The sequence below is a fragment of the Melanostigma gelatinosum genome (assembly GCF_949748355.1).
Source record: "Melanostigma gelatinosum genome assembly, chromosome: 3".
NCBI lineage: Eukaryota > Metazoa > Chordata > Actinopteri > Perciformes > Zoarcidae > Melanostigma > Melanostigma gelatinosum.
The window spans coordinates 1421267-1439610 of NC_136636.1; the positions used below are offsets into that span (position 1 = coordinate 1421267).

The window sequence follows — 18344 nt, forward strand, 5'->3', positions numbered from 1 at the left end:
AATTAATTGTAAACGTATTGATTATATAAATTGTAAATACATAAATGTAAAAAAAGAGTTTCCTCCATTCTCACTGGATCTTTTATGTGAATTTAAAGAATTAAGACTCTGAAACTTACAAACACTAAAAAAGTATTCAGAATCAGAATCAGAACCGTTTATTGCCAAGGAAGTTTCCACCTACAAGGAGTTTGTCGTGACGGGTGGTGTGTACCATTTAACAATAAACAATAACATTAAACATTAAACTATCAACAACAATCAACACAATGCACGAAATAGAAACATTAAAATTTACAATAAAGTATAAAATAAAGTGCACAACAAAACAGATAACAGGACTGTAAAACAAGTGAAGTGTAGGTGAAATGTTAAAAGTGACGAGTGTGTTTAAATAAAGAAACAGGGATGTGCAGGGGAGAGACCAGAAGGAAATGTCCTGGGGAGGACAGAGTCAGTGGACCCGGGCTCTGTTCATGAGCCCGACTGCCGACGGGAAGAAACTGTTTGTGTGCCGTGAGGTCTTGGTCCTGATGGACCGCAGCCTCCTGCCAGATGGAAGGGGCACAAACAGTTCATGTCCAGGGTGGGAGGGGTCAGCTACAATCCTTCTTGCTCGCTTCAGGGTTCTTAAAGTGAACAAGTCCTGGAGGGACGGCAGATTGCAGCCAATCACCTCTCAGCAGAGCGAATGATGCGCTGCAGTCTGTCCTTGTCCTTGGCAGTGGCTGCAGCGTACCAGACGGTGATGGAGGAGCAGAGGATGGACTCAATGATGGCTCTATAGAAATGCACCAACATTGTCTTTGGCAGGTTGAATTTCTTCAGCTGCCTCAAGAAGTACATCCTCCGATTACAACCGTCGTTGAACTCTTTAAAGAATAACATGTGTTTGTTAATATTCTTGTTTCTGTACCATTCTGTTGAGTACATTTCTGCAAAGTTTGTGTATTTGAATGTTTTTTTTCAATGAAGATTGAAAATGTAAATAAAGTTAGAAAATATCCAACTTTACCTTCATGTTACAGACATCCAGACCGTCTTGTGCTGTGGAGAACAACCTTTGGCACATCCTCCCCATCTACTGCATGACAGCCACAAAAATAAATCAATAGAAATCATCAATAGAAATAAGTAAATAAGTATATTTACTCAAGTGCAGTATTTAAATGAAACTGCAGTTCAAAGCGAAAAAGTGTAATAAAAAAATGTAGCAAAATATAGACAAAACATTTTATCAAGAAGGTGCAAAAAAACAAATGTACACAATGCCAAACAATGCAAACAGACGACCTGTAAGTGTATGTATTACAGTAAGGTGCCAAACATGTAACGTTGTATAAGTATGCAAAGCGCACTTCTCTGGTTCCCGATCGGCTGATACAGGATGTTTCCTACTGTTGGGTGAATACATATGTATTTGTCGTCTTGTTGTATGAAACAAAACATAAAAGAAGACAATCAAGTGATCATACAGGAAAAAATAAAGTCGGATTCAAAACAATGAGGAATAAATTAAAGAAATAAAAAAAACAAATGTAAAAAGAGTAAGACATAAAGAAAACGTCTTAAATGTTACAAAATGGTTTATTGTTGAAGGAGAGTGAGTGGCTGTAATGTATATCTTTGACGGAAAATGAAAACTTTTGCTTAACAATATTATTAAATATGAAAATGTTTATGTCTTTCCAGAGTTTATTAGTGAATCTGCAGGTTTTCTGTAAATAAGAAACATCTTCAGGTTGAATTAAAACATTTTTAAAGAATTTATTTTATAAAAAAACAACCATGTCCATCATAAACAAAGGTCTTATATCATAGTTGTTCTACGTGGGAACGTGGGAACGCTTCATGAGGAGCACGTGGTAGACGTGGACCAATCAGACGGCGCCAACTGGACGTTGCTCCCGGAACGTTCTGCCTCCGTCCAATCACAGGAGATCGCGTGGAAGGCCACAGGAAGAGTCGCACCTCTCGACCAATAAGAGCTCCGACATAGTGTTACGCAGCACACACCGGAAAAGACAAAAAAGAAAAAGCCACACACGTACAGTCAGTTTACCGGCGTCTGTATCGAAGAAGTCCTTTCTTTATTTAGTCTTAAAAAGGTTTGAAAACGAACCGAAAGATGTTGTCGTTAAGCGGGCTGTCGGTGGCTCTCGCGCTCGCTCTGTTTCCCGGTTCCGGTGAAGCCCTGAAAGAAGGAGATTGTGAAGGTAGGCTGTGTCTGCTAGCTTCGGTTAGCATTAGCTACAGCGTTAAAACTGAATAGTGTGTGGAGCTTCACCAACTTTAAAATACAGATATTACAGGAAGTCATATGTATAGACACAGCTGGCAATGATGGAGGTTTAGTTTTAAACGGTGGTGTAATAATGTTTGTATATGTAACGTTATGTGTGTCAGACAGACAGACCTAACGTTATAGACCTAACGTTATCTGTCTCTGTCACCCTTGAATAAGATAATGAAACACGTATTTATGTCTTATATTAACCACGATAGAAACCTCATTACAGTTTTAATGATATTAAAGCTGCAGTTAACTATATTTATTTGTGAAAGATGAATCTTCTGGTTATCTCCTCTTTGTCTATAAAATGTCTGACAATAATGCAAATTATAATTTCGAAGAGTTTAGTTTATTTACAAAACAGTTGGAACACCGGTATGATTATAAGATATAACTAGAAAATGCATTTCCTGCTGAAAATGCGTTGGAATGCTGAAAGCTGAAATGAATCTCAAAAACATTGCTGAAAATAGATATCCAATTTAAAAAAAATTGCAAAAAGCTGAATAATTCAAAAAGTTGAAAGATTATAAATATGAAGTTATGTCACCCCTCTCCTGAAAGAGCTGAACATTTTGATATTCGAACGGTTTCTGTGGCTTAAAAGAATTCCAGCAGTAGTGATATTTGTTGTGGTAGAAGTATTATTCGCAGTATGAGTAGCATTTGAATAAGTACTAGTTGTAGCAGTAGTGATATTTGTAGTAGCAGTAGTAGTAGAAGTTGTCGTCGAAGTATTTGTAATTAGAAGAAGTAGTAGAAGTAGTAGTATCAGCAGTCGTACTAATAGCTGTATTAGTTGTTACTGGTTACTGGATACTGGTTATTAGTACTGGTAGTAGCAGGAATAGCAGTATTAGCAGTTGTGGTATCAGTAATAATGGTAGTGGTAGTGGTAGTAATGGCAGTAGTGGTAGTAATAATATTTATGGTAGCAGTAATAGCAGTAGCAGTAGTAGTAATAGTAGCAACAGCAAAAGTTGTAGTAGTAGTGGTAATACTAGAAATATTAGCAGTAGTAGTAGTTGTCGCAGTATTAGTAAGCGCATTCATTATTTCAACAAAAAAGCCTAATTTTGAGCGAAACGTTTAAATACAGTTAATCCATGAGGCTTTTATTTTGAAAGGGTGGGACTGGGTGGGGGAGGGAGGGGGAGAGGAGACATAATCATCATGTTTGACACATAAACAGAGGTTATTAAATGACAGGCTTCATCACAAGCAGTTCAGTTAGAATTCACTCTCTGGGGCTTTTATTTTGAAATGGGGTGTGGGGGAGAGGAGACAGAATCATAATGTTAGATAAACACAAACCGGTTATTACATGACAGGCTCATCACAAGCATTTCAGTTAGGATTCATTCTGTGGGGCTTTTATTTTAAAATGGCATGTGTGTGTGTGTGTGTGGGGGGTGGGTGGGGTGGAGGAGGGGGGAAAGACCTCTAAAGATCCCTAAGACCTGAATGACTGTATGAGAGAATGAGAATGAGAGATGTGTCTGTAGTGTAAAAAATGTGGCTTAACTGGCGATCTAGAAATGGGGTACCGTGTTCTGTGGAAGATGTTTTTGAAGCAAAATTTAACATTGGTCTCTATGGAACAGAAAGTTGGTTTTCCTCTCAATTAACGGCTTCGGTGTCAAATGTGGAAATCTGTGGGATTCTACAGTACTTTTTCTACGATAAGGACAATATTAGCTACTTCTACATCCAGAAATTATGCATGAAGAGTGAAGATTGTGGACACAGTGGCAAAACACAAATGTTTTTTTCACAAGAATCTCAAGCTGCTCTTCACTCTAGCGGTGACATCACGCACTCTAAGCTGCGCAATACACACCCATTATAAAGTCAGAAAAGGGCTGAAAAATCATAAAAGTTAAATTGCTGCAGTTCAAAAAGTTTAAAAGATATCAAAAAGCTGAATCATGTTGACAATAGTTGAGGGTTTTCTCAACATTTGAAAGTTGAAATGGTGTCTGTAGCTGAAAGTAGGGCTGGGCGATAAATCGATTTAATCGATTAATTCGAATGTGTGCTTTAAGGCGATGTGTTTTATTGAAAATCGAGAAAATCGCCCCCACCCCTCCCCCCCGTTGGGTTCCCGTAGTAGAGTGCGCGCGCATTGTTTACAAACGAAAACAATGGCGGCCAGCAGTGAAGCTCTCGTTCTTAAGAGAGGGAAGAATGTGTCTTCGGTGGTCTGGAAATGGTTCGGGTTCGTGTCATCTGACACAGAACAAACAGCACCACGATGTAAGGTCTGTCTAAAAGCTATTGCTACAAAATCAAGCAGCACAACAAATTTAATGCAGCACCTCAAACAGAGGCATGCTGCCGAGTGGGAGAAGTGTTGTTGCCCTGAGGACAAGCGACGCCGCCGCCACCTCACAACAACAACCCAGCATTTTGGAGACATTCACCAACTGTACTCCGCATGAGAAGAAGAGTGCCCGGTGGAAAGCCATCACGGATGCAGTCGCGATGTATATCGCAAAAGATATGGTGCCCATATACACCGTGGAAAAGCCGGGGTTTATTCACCTTCTCAAAGCTTTGGACCCCAGATACGTGCTACCAAGCCGTAAACATTTTTCTGACGTTGCCTTGCCTCGGCTGTACAATAGTACACGCCAAAGGATCTCTGCGGAGCTGGAGGGGATGTCATTCTACTCCGCAACAACTGACCTGTGGTCCAGCAGGTTGACCCAGACACCGATCCACTTGACTGGTGGAAGCGTCACCAACTTAACTTTCCAAGGCTAAGTACTTTAGCAAAGAAATACCTCTCTGTGCCAGCTACAAGTGCCCCCTCTGAGAGGCTTTTCAGTGTGTGGGGGGGCATTGTTACATGCCACCGTGCATGCCTGAAGCCAGAGGTAGTAGACAGGCTTGTCTTCCTGGCAAAAAATATTTAGAAAAAACATGCACTACTGTTTAATACTGTTGGTTATGTTGTGAATGCACTTGATTTTGTTTACATGCACTTATTTACTGTGCAAAATATGTTATGTTGATGTTAGATCAGATGTTGCACTTTTGAAAATGTGAATGTTAAAGGGTCGCATACATTTTATTTCATGCTGTGTTTGTATCAGTGTATTCAGTTAGAAAAGCTTACTGTAAAAAGTTACATTTGCACAGTTGTTTACAATGGAAGGCTACTATTTAATGCCATTTAATGTTATGTTTAATTTAATTTTATATTTAAATGATTCAGGGAAACAAAAGAGTGACCAAATACTTTTTGTATACTACAGGCACCTTTCTACAATGTTCAGGTTTTGTTTGCACTTTATTTTTATCAACCTACTTGGGAAAATCATCACAAAATAAAATAAAAAATTGTTTTCAACAGCTTCTGTCATCTGCAAAAATTTTGGGGTGAAAAAATCGATTTAAATCGTGAATCGGATTTTTTGTAAAAAAATCGGAGATTTTTTTTTTAGGCCATATCGCCCAGCCCTAGCTGAAAGTATGAGGAAGTTGAAGGATTTGAAAGTTGAAGAAGTTTAAGAGGATTTGTAAATATTCTCCATAGAGATCCCATTAAAAAAAAGTTGCTAAAAGCTTAATAATTCAAAAAGTTTAAAGGTTAGAAATAGAAAAGGTCATAGCAGAGATGAGCTGAAGGAGCTGAACATGTTGATAGTTGAACGGTTTCTGAAGCTTAAAAAATGAAGAAGAAGAAGCGTTGCGATGAAACGGGGGACGGAAGAAATAGTGGAATAAAGAAACAGGATAACAATAGTTGGAATGCTTAACAGCATTCCAACAATGAACATAAAGTATGTGACACCTGAGAATAGGGGCAGATATGAGTAAATAGTATTTAAAATATATGTTCAATAAGTTTATGAATAACTTTATGTATTCTACAGCAATATTTACAACCTACAGAAAGATGAACCAATACTAACGACACCAACCAATACACATGTATCCATCAGGCTACACACCGGTTTACATTGATTTCAGAGTAGAGTAAGTATTTTAAGAAGTACCCGGCCGGTTAGAGTATTCAACCGTTAACATATTCTAGTAAACTGCTGCTCATAAGAGTTTCAAACACACTCTGGGAGGTTTGTAGAACCCCGATTTTAAATATTCAAATTCATGGAAAGAGTCTGCTGTCCCTCGTAGGTATTGTTTGTTTGTTCTTATGTTATGTTCTGTTACTTATTCTTTAACGGGCAACTGTCACTTTGCAGAAAAGTGTTTATTTGCTGTAAAAAGTGACGAAGTCCTGAAGGAAAGAGTAACGTTACGTAGTTGGCTTCAGGTGGATGTTTGTGTGCATAACTACCAAACCAACAGCTAAAATATCTCATTTCGCAAACTGCGAGTGTGAATTTGTCCCACAGTAGCTGCCTCTGCGCGACGTTGTCTAACTCGTATTGTCCTCTTTCTCTCAGTGTGCATAACCTTCCTAGGGAAGTTCTACCAGTCGCTGGAGGAGAACAACGTGAACTTCAACAGCGCCGACATCGAGACGGCCATCGTAAAGACCTGCAAAGACGCCAAAGGCAAAGAAAACCGCTTCGTAAGTGAACGACAGACTGATATTGGACCTGAGATGTGCGGAGAGGGACAGTTAAATATAGTTATATGGATTAATGTGACGCAATATTACCTTTCAATTTCATGTGCAACATTGTTTTCATGAATCGATTTGCAATATAACGTTCTACTTTAGTTTCCACCAGGCTCTGGTGCTGGTGTCACTTCTTCACTTTGTATTTTTACTCTTATTTAATTGTATTTTAAGACAACAATATTGAATATTTTTACTTTATTTGTTTACCTCACTCTTATTGCTATAGTCTTCTATTTTTCACAGGTGTCAGTATCATTTTACACTTAATAATTCTATTGTTATATGTTTTGTATTTTCATTCTATTGTCTTTTTTTTTTTTTTTCTGTTGTCTTTCATGAAACTTTCCTTCAGGATAAATAAAGTTCTATCTTATCTTACGTTTTAGATAATAACCCAATGAACAGACCGTGTTTAACATCTGACCAGAAACACATTCTCTCCTTGTTAGTCTTCATATTCGTATAAATATGCATCTCTATATCTTTATGATGTTAGTTGTGTGTGTATATGTGTGTGTGTGTGTGTGTGTGTGTGTGTGTGTATATCTATATATCTCTATATAGATATAGATAGTGCTGGGCAAGTTAACGCATTCATTAATTAACGCCGACAATTATTTTATCGCGCGTGAACGCATTTTTAAAATTTATTTATTTTATTGAAAGACAAGATACAATACATATCCATAACAACAAGAGGATGACAAAAACAGTGTGATAAAAGCAGCAAACATCCTATAGTCAGCTGGACATCGCTGGTGAAGTCACAGACACTCAGATCTCCGTGGTCAACTCAGTAGACTCTTACATGTTAGTGCACCTATCTGCTGACATTCACCGTAAACGCATTTAAACGCACAGATCGGGAGCGAAGGACTTTGAACGTTAGCGGAAAGATTAACGTGAGACAACATCCGGTTTCGTAACACGAACATCCGGTTTTCAGAATAAGATGCCAACAAAGTATGAATTATATTCACATTAAGTATGAAACATGCTGCATCTCGTGAACCAAATGTTATTGCCCTTTAGTTCATATAGCAGTACTTTAAAATAAAAGTGCGCAATACACTACTTTATAATTCATTGTTGAACTTTGCCATAACAATGAGATTAATCGCGATTAAATATTTTAATCGTTGCCCAGCACTATATATCTATCTATCTATACATGCACACACAGTCTTTGTGTATATATGTGTACATTAAATATATCCCATATTACTACAGAACCTCGACACTCTCACATTAACCAGATCTCTCTCACACACACACTTTTGCTGATACCTTCGTTTCTCACTCTTATACTCCATGTTGTTCTCCTCACTTTGTTCTTGTCTTACTTTGTATCATTCACTGGGTCGTATGTGTGTTCATGTACTTGTTTTCTACTCACTTTTCTAAAGGATAATGGAATACTCTGTTCACAACGGTCCTCCTTGTTTCTAGTGTTACTACATCGGGGCGACGAGTGACGCGGCCACGAAGATTATCAACGAGGTGTCGAAGCCGCTCAGCTACCACGCCCCCGTGGAGAAGATCTGTGAGAAGCTCAAGAAGAAGGACGGTCAGATCTGTGAGCTGAAATACGGTGAGGACAAAAAATATGTTTCTACTATTAAATAAAAACACTCGCAGCCAAATGTTCCATCTCTCCAAACTACAAGAATTACACATGCGTTACATACAATTAAGAAAGGTTTGTCCCAATAAATATGTATTAATATTTTAAAAATATCGGAAAATACTTTATAATTTAAAATATAATTGTTTATTATATAATATTTATTATATTAAATTGAATAATAAAGATTGATTCAAAGATAATTGACGTCTTTATGCATCACAGGGTTGCACAGATAAATAAACCATTTGCTGCAGAAAACAAAAACCCCAAAGACGATAAATAATTGCGTCAGGTCTTCAGGTCATAACTTATTGTCCTTGTGTGTCCCGTGCAGACAAACAGCTGGACCTGACCACGGTGGACCTGAAGAAGCTCAAAGTGAAGGACCTGAAGAAGATCCTGGAGGAGTGGGGCGAGTCCTGCAAAGGCTGCGCCGAAAAGTCCGACTTCATCCGCAAAATCACGGAGCTGATGCCTAAGTACGCGCCCGCAGCCGCCAAAGCACGGACTGACCTGTAACCAAAAAACACAAATCACAACCACACAACTTTGGACTTGACTGGGAACCGGACCGCTATCCAGGAAGAGGAGGACCAGGAGAGGAAGAGGAGGAGTTTGTCTGGGGTAGTTTTTTGTTTTTGGAGGTGTACGCTCACCTGGTAATCCTTCCCTGCTTCAGAAGTACAGATATCGGTATAAGTCCTACACTATACTTTCAATCCATGTGTCAAGAATGAACTCATTAAAGGGGAATTACGAGCATTGTTTTTATTTTTTTTTCTTATGTCATCGATACGGTTCACAGTAAACGTTTGCTGATTCTCCAACACACAGATATTTGAAAACTGCTGGAAGGTAAAGTGACGGCTTCCTGTTTCACAAACCAACTCGTCTTCACTCGTCTTCACTTCTCCGGCCAATGAAGTCTTAACGGCAAGATGCTTTTTTTTAAATTTTTTAAAATAAAACTTCACCCCGATTTTTCCGGTGATGCCCCGCCGACGAGTGAACACGGATGTTGTTCAACTGATACTTAAAGCTCTCTTTTTTTCGCCAAGTCTATCTTCAAACAATTACGACATATTATGTGCATCAAAATAATGATCAGTCGCTCTCATCATGCAGTTCCCTTTCTGATGTGGACGATGCTGCCGAGGACGTTGGCGCATATTTTCACAATAACGAGGTGAAATGATTACAGCCACCAAACAAGCTGTTGAATATGTGTGAACCCGGAGAAAAAGAATGAACCGATCCTTAAAGACCCGAGTTCAGATCTTCAACATCAGTCTTTTTGTTTCAATCTATTCTTAACAAAGTCACCCATATTCAAAGTGTGCCGTTATGTTTAAAGAGAAGTTACCTTCCTGTTCTGTGTCACATTCATGACACTGAAGTGTGTCGTCACCAATAATCCACGGGTTCAACTTTATTTTACGTGATGCCTGCTGGTAATTGGTGCATTCATTTAAACACAGGTGCTACATGACACGTGTCATTAACAAGCGTCCAGTGAAGAAACGCTCCTGCTTTCTCTTTCTTCAAACCAATCGCCATCGTTTAAAGGAAGCAGCGACTGTGAACTAGGAGTTAATGTGAATCAGACCGTTCACTGGTACGTCGCCACAAAATAACCAAATCGCCCGAGATGTTTGATAACGCACCTGAAATGGAAAAATGTGTCAGACGTCGTGGGCAAAGCAAGCGTTACTCGATTAGAAAGTATGATGCCGTAAGTGAGCAAACAATAACTTTATTTATAAAGCAGCTTAACAGTCTACAAAGTGCTCTGTGAGGCAATGTTAAAAAAAACTAAGTTACAATTTAAATCCAGATGAAATCGGTGCAATAAAACTCAACCGATGAGAACAAACTAGGAAATATAATAAAATAAAGCAGTAAAAAGACATCACATAATGCCAGGCTGTACAAATTATTCTTTTTTAGGGATGTTTTTGTACAAACTTTAAGTTTAGAGTTTTACACAAAGCTAAGAACTGAGTATGGGTGACTTATGTTAAAGCACGTGTGACTCATCTTTGACAAAACAAAGTACAATAAATATTACGGATATATATATACATATATATATATATACACTAATAGGTGAACATTGTTCTGATCTGGGTACCAGGTGGTTTCTGTGGTGATGTATATCCTCATGTTGGTGTTTGTGAACGTAACTCGTTAAATGCTCCTGCTCTCCTGCTGGCCCACGTTTCTCTCCTGAGCAGCGTCGGTTGATCAGCTGCAGTTTAACACAATCGGGAGTTCAATTCTAGGATTGTTAAATTTACAAGAAAATAAATAAAGTTGACTGTTAACGAACGTTCAAAATGTTTTGAGTTCAGCTGTTCGCAAGAATATTTATGGTTCCTGAAACATGGAGGGAAGTAACTATGTATGCGTTTTCTTCCACATGTTGCGCACACACACACACACACACACTCAGAATGTAGATTTTGTTTGATGTAATAGAAACACGATAAAATGTTTGTTTTTACTTGAAATGGGAAATGAAAACTTAAAATATGCCGTTTGTTTCACATTGACCTTTTTTTCATGTCATTTGTTACGACTGTACTATTCCACTTTTTCATTAAATATAAAAAGCCACGTTGAGCAGAGGATCGTATTGTTTCATTAAGTTAAGCAACAAGTGTAAAGTGAATGTTTGAGCTCTGGATCTAAAAAAACTGATTCCAAATAGCTTTAAAGTTCCTCAAACTATGTTCTGTATCAAAATATTTAATATTAACGTGTCTGGATTCACCATATGAATATTCAATGTTATTTATTACATTAAATAAAAGTTGAATGAGCCATAAACTTGATATTTACAGAATATTAAAAGGTACGAGAGGATTACAACAAGTAAAGACAAATGAAACAAATCAGATATTGTTGTCAAAGTCTTATATAGAAATAGAACAAATGGTGTTATGATCATCACACACATGCAGATACCCTTTGACGTCCTTTTCTACTAAATAGCCTCCAAGTTGCAGTATCTATAGTATATTTACTTTATATATTTCTATTTTATGCTACATTTCAGAGGGAAATATTCTGCGTCTGCTGCACAACATTTATGTGACTAGTTGAATAAAAACAGATTCATATTTACATACAAACCACATCTGCTTTCTGGACCAGATGCAAAATAAAAACGCTGCTTTCACGTGAATGCACCAGTATTATTAATAATAGATTTTCCGGTATATATAATAATACAATATCGTTCAATCCATTATTAACACTGACTACTTTTACTTTTGATACTTTGAGTACATTTTGCTGATATTACACTTTGAATGTAAGACTTTTACTCGTACCAACTGAGTACTTTAATACTTTTACTTTTTATTGTGATGATGAAATGTAGTTTAAAGAGTAAATGTTTCTATAACAGGATTTATTGTCATGTTAGATGGTGTAATCCTGATGGCTTCCTTTATCGTTTGTTCATGTATTGCATCAAAAATAATTATTTGAGACGTTTGCATTTATTATAAAAGTTTACATTTAAACTAAAAGATTTATAATTAAAAACACGACTTCTGTCCAAATCTTATTCTCTTCAACAACAAAAAAGTATTAGATAAAGCATTGTAAATAATAATGATCCCGATGGCGTTCTTTCATGTATTGTTTTAAAAATAATTATTTGAGACCATTTGCATTTATTATAAAAGTTTACATTTAAACTTTAAAAACATGACTTCTGTCCAAATCTTATTTTCTTTCAAATAAAGAAATAAAATCAATAATAATAAAAAAACAGGTATTGGTCCCGCTTTGAAAATACATAAGTAATGTAATAAAATAGCTGTATTGTTTCTATGTCCCAAAAATAAATTTGAGCGTGTGACGTCAAGACGTCCGCCGACGTCGCGTCATCGCGCGCTCCGCCCTCCTCGGGGGGAAAGCGCACATTCCTATTGTCCAAGATGGCGGCGTAGGAGCAGACCCCTCAGAGGGCTGACATGTTTTTAAACGAGTTTACGCTTTTATTCGGACATTATATGTGAGTATTTAAACGTCCAGGCAGCGGTTAGCGTTTCTTTACCGGAGCGGTCGTCGCCTGCCACGTCGGAATTCGCTGCGCAGGCGCGGGAACGTTTGAGCTCCCAGCATCCTTTGAAAAGATGAAGAGGCAGGCCGGGAGAGAGACGAGTCCGTCCAGGGCCGCCACTAAACGGATCCGAGAGCGGGAGAGCTCGCGGAGAGAGGAGCTACCGCTCCCGCCGCCTCCGTTGGCTCTGCTGCTGGCGGAGAGCCGGAGCTACCACCGACGGAGCCGGAGCCGGGAGCGAGAGAAACCGCGGCTACGAGAGGAGCGAGCGGCGGAGATCCATCACCGACACGAGCTCAGCCTCCTCGGTCGCCCCCCGCTGCGAACCACGACGTCTGCGGCGTCAACGGCCGCAGTGGAGCAGCAGCTCCCAACCGCCAGACCCGGCACCCTGGAGTACAAGACGCTGCTCATCAGCAACCTGGGCTCGCAGGTGTCGGACGAGCACGTGGAGGACGCGCTGTTTCACGAGTTCAAAAAGTTCGGCGACGTCAGCGTGAAACTGTCGCACACGCCGGAGCTCGGCCGGATCGCATACGTGAATTTCCGGCACCCGGAGGACGCCAAAGAGGCCCGGCACGCCAAATCCTCCAGGTTTGGTTTCATCTTCTTCTTCCTTTCTTTTTTTGATGTTTATTGGCGGTTGGTAAATAATGAATTGGTGCATTACCGCCACCAACCGGTGTGGAGTGTGGATCAGGATGTCTACGTTAGTAGTTTAGTATAAAACATTAAAATAAAGAAAATATTAAAGAAACAAAACAACTGGCTCATATTTCAGGTTTGGTTTCTTCTTCTTCTCATCTTCCTCCTTTTCTTCCCTCCTCTTCTTTCTTCTTCTTCTTCTTCTTTCAGTTTAATGGTGGACTACAAACACCAACGTTTGCGGTGCATTCCGGCACCTAACTGTACAGTGTGTAACATCATGACTTTATGACGGTTGTCATTTAAGCACAATAATAAAGTTATTTATAAATAAGCGTTGAGTCCTGTATGTCCTCATCTTTAATGTACAGAAAGTGAACTCTTCTTTTCTACTTCTCTCACTCTTGACTCCAGGTTGGTTCTGGGCGATCGACAGCTTAAAATCGAGCCCATGTACGTGAGGAGGCGGAGCGTTACACCGCCGCCGGACGCCGGGTATTTGCCCCTCCACGCTCCGTACCCTTACCGGCAGCGCTCGGTGTCCCCACCGGCTCCCGGTGTGAGCAGAGACATCAGAGACATCCGAGACATCAGAGCTCGACACTACGCCCTGGAGACCCTGGGGCTCAACAGAGAGAGGGAGAGGCTGTTGGATTATTACGGCATGCTGGACGAGAGAGGCCGACCGTATGGCTTCCCCCCGATGCCGGTGGTGGAGGATTTAAAACCAGAGGATGACCAGAGGGCGACCAGCAACCTGTTCATCGGCAACCTGGATGGCAACGTGTCGGAGGCGGAACTGAGGAGAGGGTTCGACAAGTACGGCGTCATCGAGGACGTCGTGATCAAACGGCCGGCGCGTGGACAAGGCGGCGCGTACGCTTTCGTGAAGTTCCAGAACCTGGACATGGCCCACCGGGCCAAAGTGGCCATGCAGGGGCGGCTGATGGGGGGCAACCCGATAAAGATCGGCTACGGAAAAGCCAACCCCACCACGCGTCTCTGGGTCGGCGGCCTCGGGTCCGGGAACTCCCTCGCCGCGCTCGCTCGGGAGTTCGACCGCTTTGGAAGTATACGGAACATCGACTACGTGAAGGGGGACAGTTTTGCTTACATTCAGTACGAGAGTTTGGACGCCTCCCAGGCCGCCTGCACCCAGATGAGGGGGTTCCCGTTGGGGGGACCCGAGCGGCGTCTGAGGGTGGACTTTGCTAAAGTCGAGGAGAGCCCCTCTCGGCCGTTTCCCACCGGTTACCAGCCCCCCGTCGCAGCCCACTACGAACTCCTCGGAGAGGCTGCCGTCTACAGCCGCCATCGCAGCCTGGAGCGAGAGCTGAGAGGAGTCAGGGACCGCTCGCCGCCGCCGCCGCCGCCGCCCTCCCACAGCCTCCCACTCCAGAGGGAGAGAGAGAGGGTTGTGTTGGAGAGGGACTACCCAGTCAGCCCCACCCGCAGCCTGGAGAGGAGACCGGTAGGAGTGGAAGCGTTCGGGAGGAGTGCGAGAGGAGCAAGGAGCCGGAGCAGGAGCAGGGAGCGGTGGCTGAAGGAGAGGGAGGAGAGGCGGAGCAGCAGGAGGAGGAGCAGGAGTGCGTCCTCCACCGACCGGCTGACGGAGGAGCGGGGGAAGGAGAGGGGGAGGTCGAGGGTCAGAGGTCAGGGAGGCGTCGCCGTGTCTCCCGACGCGAGCCCCGACCGAGCGAGGGTCCGCGCTCCCGACTCCACCACCGAGCCGAGAGACCACTCGCCCGAGAACGGAGGAGGAGGCGGGCGACACTCTGCGGCCGCCAACGAAGAAGATCCGCCGTCCGGCCGCCACCACGGCAGCAAAAGATCCGGCGAGCATCTCAACAACCATCACCATCGAAACAGCGAGGTCGTCGCTGTCACCGCTGCTGCCGCCATCCACACGGACACCTCCTCCTCTCCCGGCACGCTGTCCGAGTTCGCCCAGGCATCGCTCGCTAAAACGTGGCACGGCTTCTTCGCCCTCAAGAACAGCAGTTTCCCCGCCAACCTGTACATGCTCGAGGGCGGCTCGTCGTTCTTCAACGCCGTGATGAGGGACACCCGGAAGAAGCCGTCGCCGCAGAGCCAGAACCAGAACCTCCAGAACCAACCGGGCCAGCTGAAGATCGCCCAGCGGCTCCGCATGGACCAGACGCGACTGGACGAGGTGTCGCGGCGCGTCAAGCTCGGGCGTCCCGACGGGTACGCCGTGCTGCTGGCCCTCCAGGGCCCCATCGACCGACAGGCGCCGCCTGCGGTCCCCGAGCCGGGTCTGCAGGCGCGCTTGCTCCGACACCTGGTGACCTACCTGCGCAACAAGGAGGCGGCCGGCGTCGTGAGCCTGCCGGGCGCTAAAGAAGGAGGTCCCGGGGCCATGCTGTACGCGTTCCCCCCCGGAGTGTTCTCGCAACAGTACCTGCAGGCGGCCAAGAGGACTGTGGGTAATCTGGACGAGGAGCACATGGTCGTCGTGATCGTCAATGACACTAACTGACACTGAGGCGCTTCACGGAGACACAAACACGACTACACAATACTTCCATGTTGTTGTTTTTAGATGCATTTTATGCTTTTATTCAGTATCTTATCAATGACGCTACATCTCTTATTACTTTATATCACTGAACTTGTCACATTTACAGGTGATGATTTTACGTGACGGGTCGTTTTAAACACTTAAAGGCCGTTAAAGTTCAGTATTCTGCACACACTGTTGCTTTTATACTCTTAAGCTGTAACGTACAAACACCAAACCTTTGATTCAAATGCTCGTTTACGCTGTTTTATCTTTTCATCAGGTTATGTATATCACACATACGCTGAGGTTTTTATACAAAGTGATTGTACTACAATGATATCTGACTCCACAGCCCGTAGAGACAGGAGGGACTTCCTGAACTCGGCCCTGTGACTGTATGTTTTAACATCGATCTGTGTTTTTATCAATGAACCATTCCAGTTTCTGTTCTTTTAGAGGTGCGAGTGTGTTGTTGCATGAAAAAGAAGTTATGTTTTGTCTCTGTTTGCTGGAGGTCACGTGATCAGCTGTCATACTGGTGCGAGGTCCGATCATCACGGTTGGGATTTTATATTGTATACAGACTTCTTACTAGATCTGAATGCATCTCATCCATCCTCCTCGTTTTCTTTACCTTGTTTCAAAGTGTGTTCGTATGATGGTTCTGCTCACAGTCGGTGTTCTGCTTCAGTAGATGTTCTGCTGTGGATTCATTTACTTTCTGTCAGACGGACCTGCAGCTGTTCTCTATGATCTCCACACACACACACACACACACACACACACACCAGACTCCCTCCATATGAACGGTGGTCTAACCTCAGCACTGGAGCAGCAGCTCTCCTGCTGCCTGCATCTCTCACTGCGTTTGTTCTTGTGTGACTTTGGTGTTTTAAAGGTTTTGGGTTTAACGGGTTTGTTCAGATTCACATAAAGATGTTTTTGTTTGGTGGTTTTGAAGAGAACAAAGACTGATATGACGGTTTATGTTCTCCGTCTGACAGCAAGGTAAAGAGGTGAAAACATAAATATCACGCTTATTCAAACGGATTGTTTTAAGAGTCCAGAACACTTCCACAGCAGAACATCTGCTGAGAAGAACCATCATACTAACGCACTTTAAAACATCAGTGCTGTCCCTTTAAATGCATCCTCATTTACACCTTCGATTACTTCTAGAAATATTCAAACACGTGTGTGGTAATTTAGTTTCAACTCACAATCTCTTTAAGTGTCTCCAGCTGTAACCTCTACTACTACAACACTCCGGCCCGATGATCATGAATGAAATCGATCTCAGCGGTGAAATGATCAGAGACATCATGTGTGCTGCTGTTCACTGAGGGAGAATGCGTGTGGATGGTGTGCGACGCCTCACGTAGTCCGGGTGCTTTATTACGTCTGAAGAACTCTTTCAGCCCCATCATGTTCACTACATTTATTGTTTTATTGTTTTTTACATACGCCGGGTTGTTTCTGTAAAACCTCTCGAGGAAACTGAGTCAGGTTTGAACACAGTCTGTTTTTATCCAACTGGAGCAGAAGTGATGAAGAGAATAAAGAAGAGCGAGACGGAAGATAAACATGTTTTTATTTTATTCTCTTTCGTTTCTGTTTCTTTTCTTACAGGAGGAGCTAAAATACACATCAAGAGCTTAACGAACGTGTTCACTGCAAATAACAAACTCAACTGATTTATCTTTTATTTATTCAGAATTTGGTCTTTAAAATGTCAGAAGAAAAGTACATTTTGAATTATTACAGTTTCTGTAATAATTCAAAATACTTTAAAAAGTGAATATTTTCTGGTTTCTCTCGTCTGAAGATAAACTAAATATTTGTTCATGTTGAGCTTTAAAGAAACTGATTTACATGTTTATACCATTTCTGACCCTTTATAGATCAAACGACAATAACAGGAATCTTTAGTTATTAGTTACTGTAGACAAGTTCAACTTCATACTCTCAGTGGTGGAAAGTAATCCGGTACATTTAAATACAGCTTAGAAGTACATGTTGTACTTTGTTTACTCTTTGTTTATCTGACGGTGAATTATTTGTCACTCAAACATGTTTGTGAGAACAGAGAAGAGCGTTTATTCAGTGGAGTAAAACCAGACGCACTTGTTAAACACACACATGTGGACTCTAGAATGAGTCTGAATGAGGTGGACTACATGTCCCTCTTGTCCCCTTCAGTCCTGATCATGTTTAGAACTCAGACTGGACAGAAAGAGGTTCAGGGCTCTTCATAGAAAGTCCTGAAGAGTTTATCTGCAGCAGAACAACACGATCAAGACAGAAAGCTCCAGGTGTGACTCTGTGTTGTTTCCTCCTAGTTCGTCTCTCCTCTCCCATAGCTTCTGGTCTCAGCTTCTGGTCTCAGCCTCATGTCTCGTTGATCTTCAGCAGCTCCACAAGTCCTTCGTTCAGAGCGTTCGGGTGAAAGAGCCGGTCAGGGTGAGGGTAGGCCACGTGTCTGTGTGTGTCCTCCCACGTCTCTCTCTCTCTGTGTCCTCCCCCGTCTCTCTCTCTCTCTGTGTCCTCCCCCGTCTCTCTCTCTCTCTGTGTCCTCCCCCGTCT

The 18344-nt window shown here is 42.1% G+C and overlaps 2 protein-coding genes across 2 annotated transcripts; both read left to right on the forward strand.

Annotated features, from left to right (window-relative positions):
* The first annotated feature begins 2032 nt into the window (after positions 1-2032).
* On the forward strand, positions 2033-11144 carry manf (mesencephalic astrocyte-derived neurotrophic factor). The gene is made up of 4 exons (XM_079265798.1): positions 2033-2216; positions 6709-6836; positions 8340-8481; positions 8852-11144. The coding sequence occupies exons 1-4, from the start codon at positions 2129-2131 to the stop codon at positions 9034-9036; spliced, it is 543 nt and encodes a 180-aa protein (XP_079121924.1). The 5' UTR covers positions 2033-2128; the 3' UTR covers positions 9037-11144.
* A 1322-nt stretch (positions 11145-12466) lies between these two features.
* Positions 12467-17330, forward strand: rbm15b (RNA binding motif protein 15B). Its single transcript, XM_079265786.1, has 2 exons — positions 12467-13186; positions 13652-17330. Exons 1-2 carry the CDS (start codon positions 12666-12668, stop codon positions 15735-15737), a joined length of 2607 nt encoding a protein of 868 aa, XP_079121912.1. The 5' UTR covers positions 12467-12665; the 3' UTR covers positions 15738-17330.
* Positions 17331-18344: the final 1014 nt, after the last annotated feature.

What these genes read in the sequence shown, in the direction of transcription:
- manf (XM_079265798.1), top strand. Translation starts at nt 2,129, where the DNA reads ATGTTGTCGTTAAGCGGGCTGTCGGTGGCTCTCGCGCTCGCTCTGTTT. An exon ending in AAGGCAAAGAAAACCGCTTC is followed by an intron (nt 6,837 to 8,339) that starts GTAAGTGAACGA and finishes CCTTGTTTCTAG; the next exon opens with TGTTACTACATCGGGGCGAC. An exon ending in GATCTGTGAGCTGAAATACG is followed by an intron (nt 8,482 to 8,851) that starts GTGAGGACAAAA and finishes TGTCCCGTGCAG; the next exon opens with ACAAACAGCTGGACCTGACC.
- rbm15b (XM_079265786.1), top strand. Translation starts at nt 12,666, where the DNA reads ATGAAGAGGCAGGCCGGGAGAGAGACGAGTCCGTCCAGGGCCGCCACT. An exon ending in CGGCACGCCAAATCCTCCAG is followed by an intron (nt 13,187 to 13,651) that starts GTTTGGTTTCAT and finishes TCTTGACTCCAG; the next exon opens with GTTGGTTCTGGGCGATCGAC.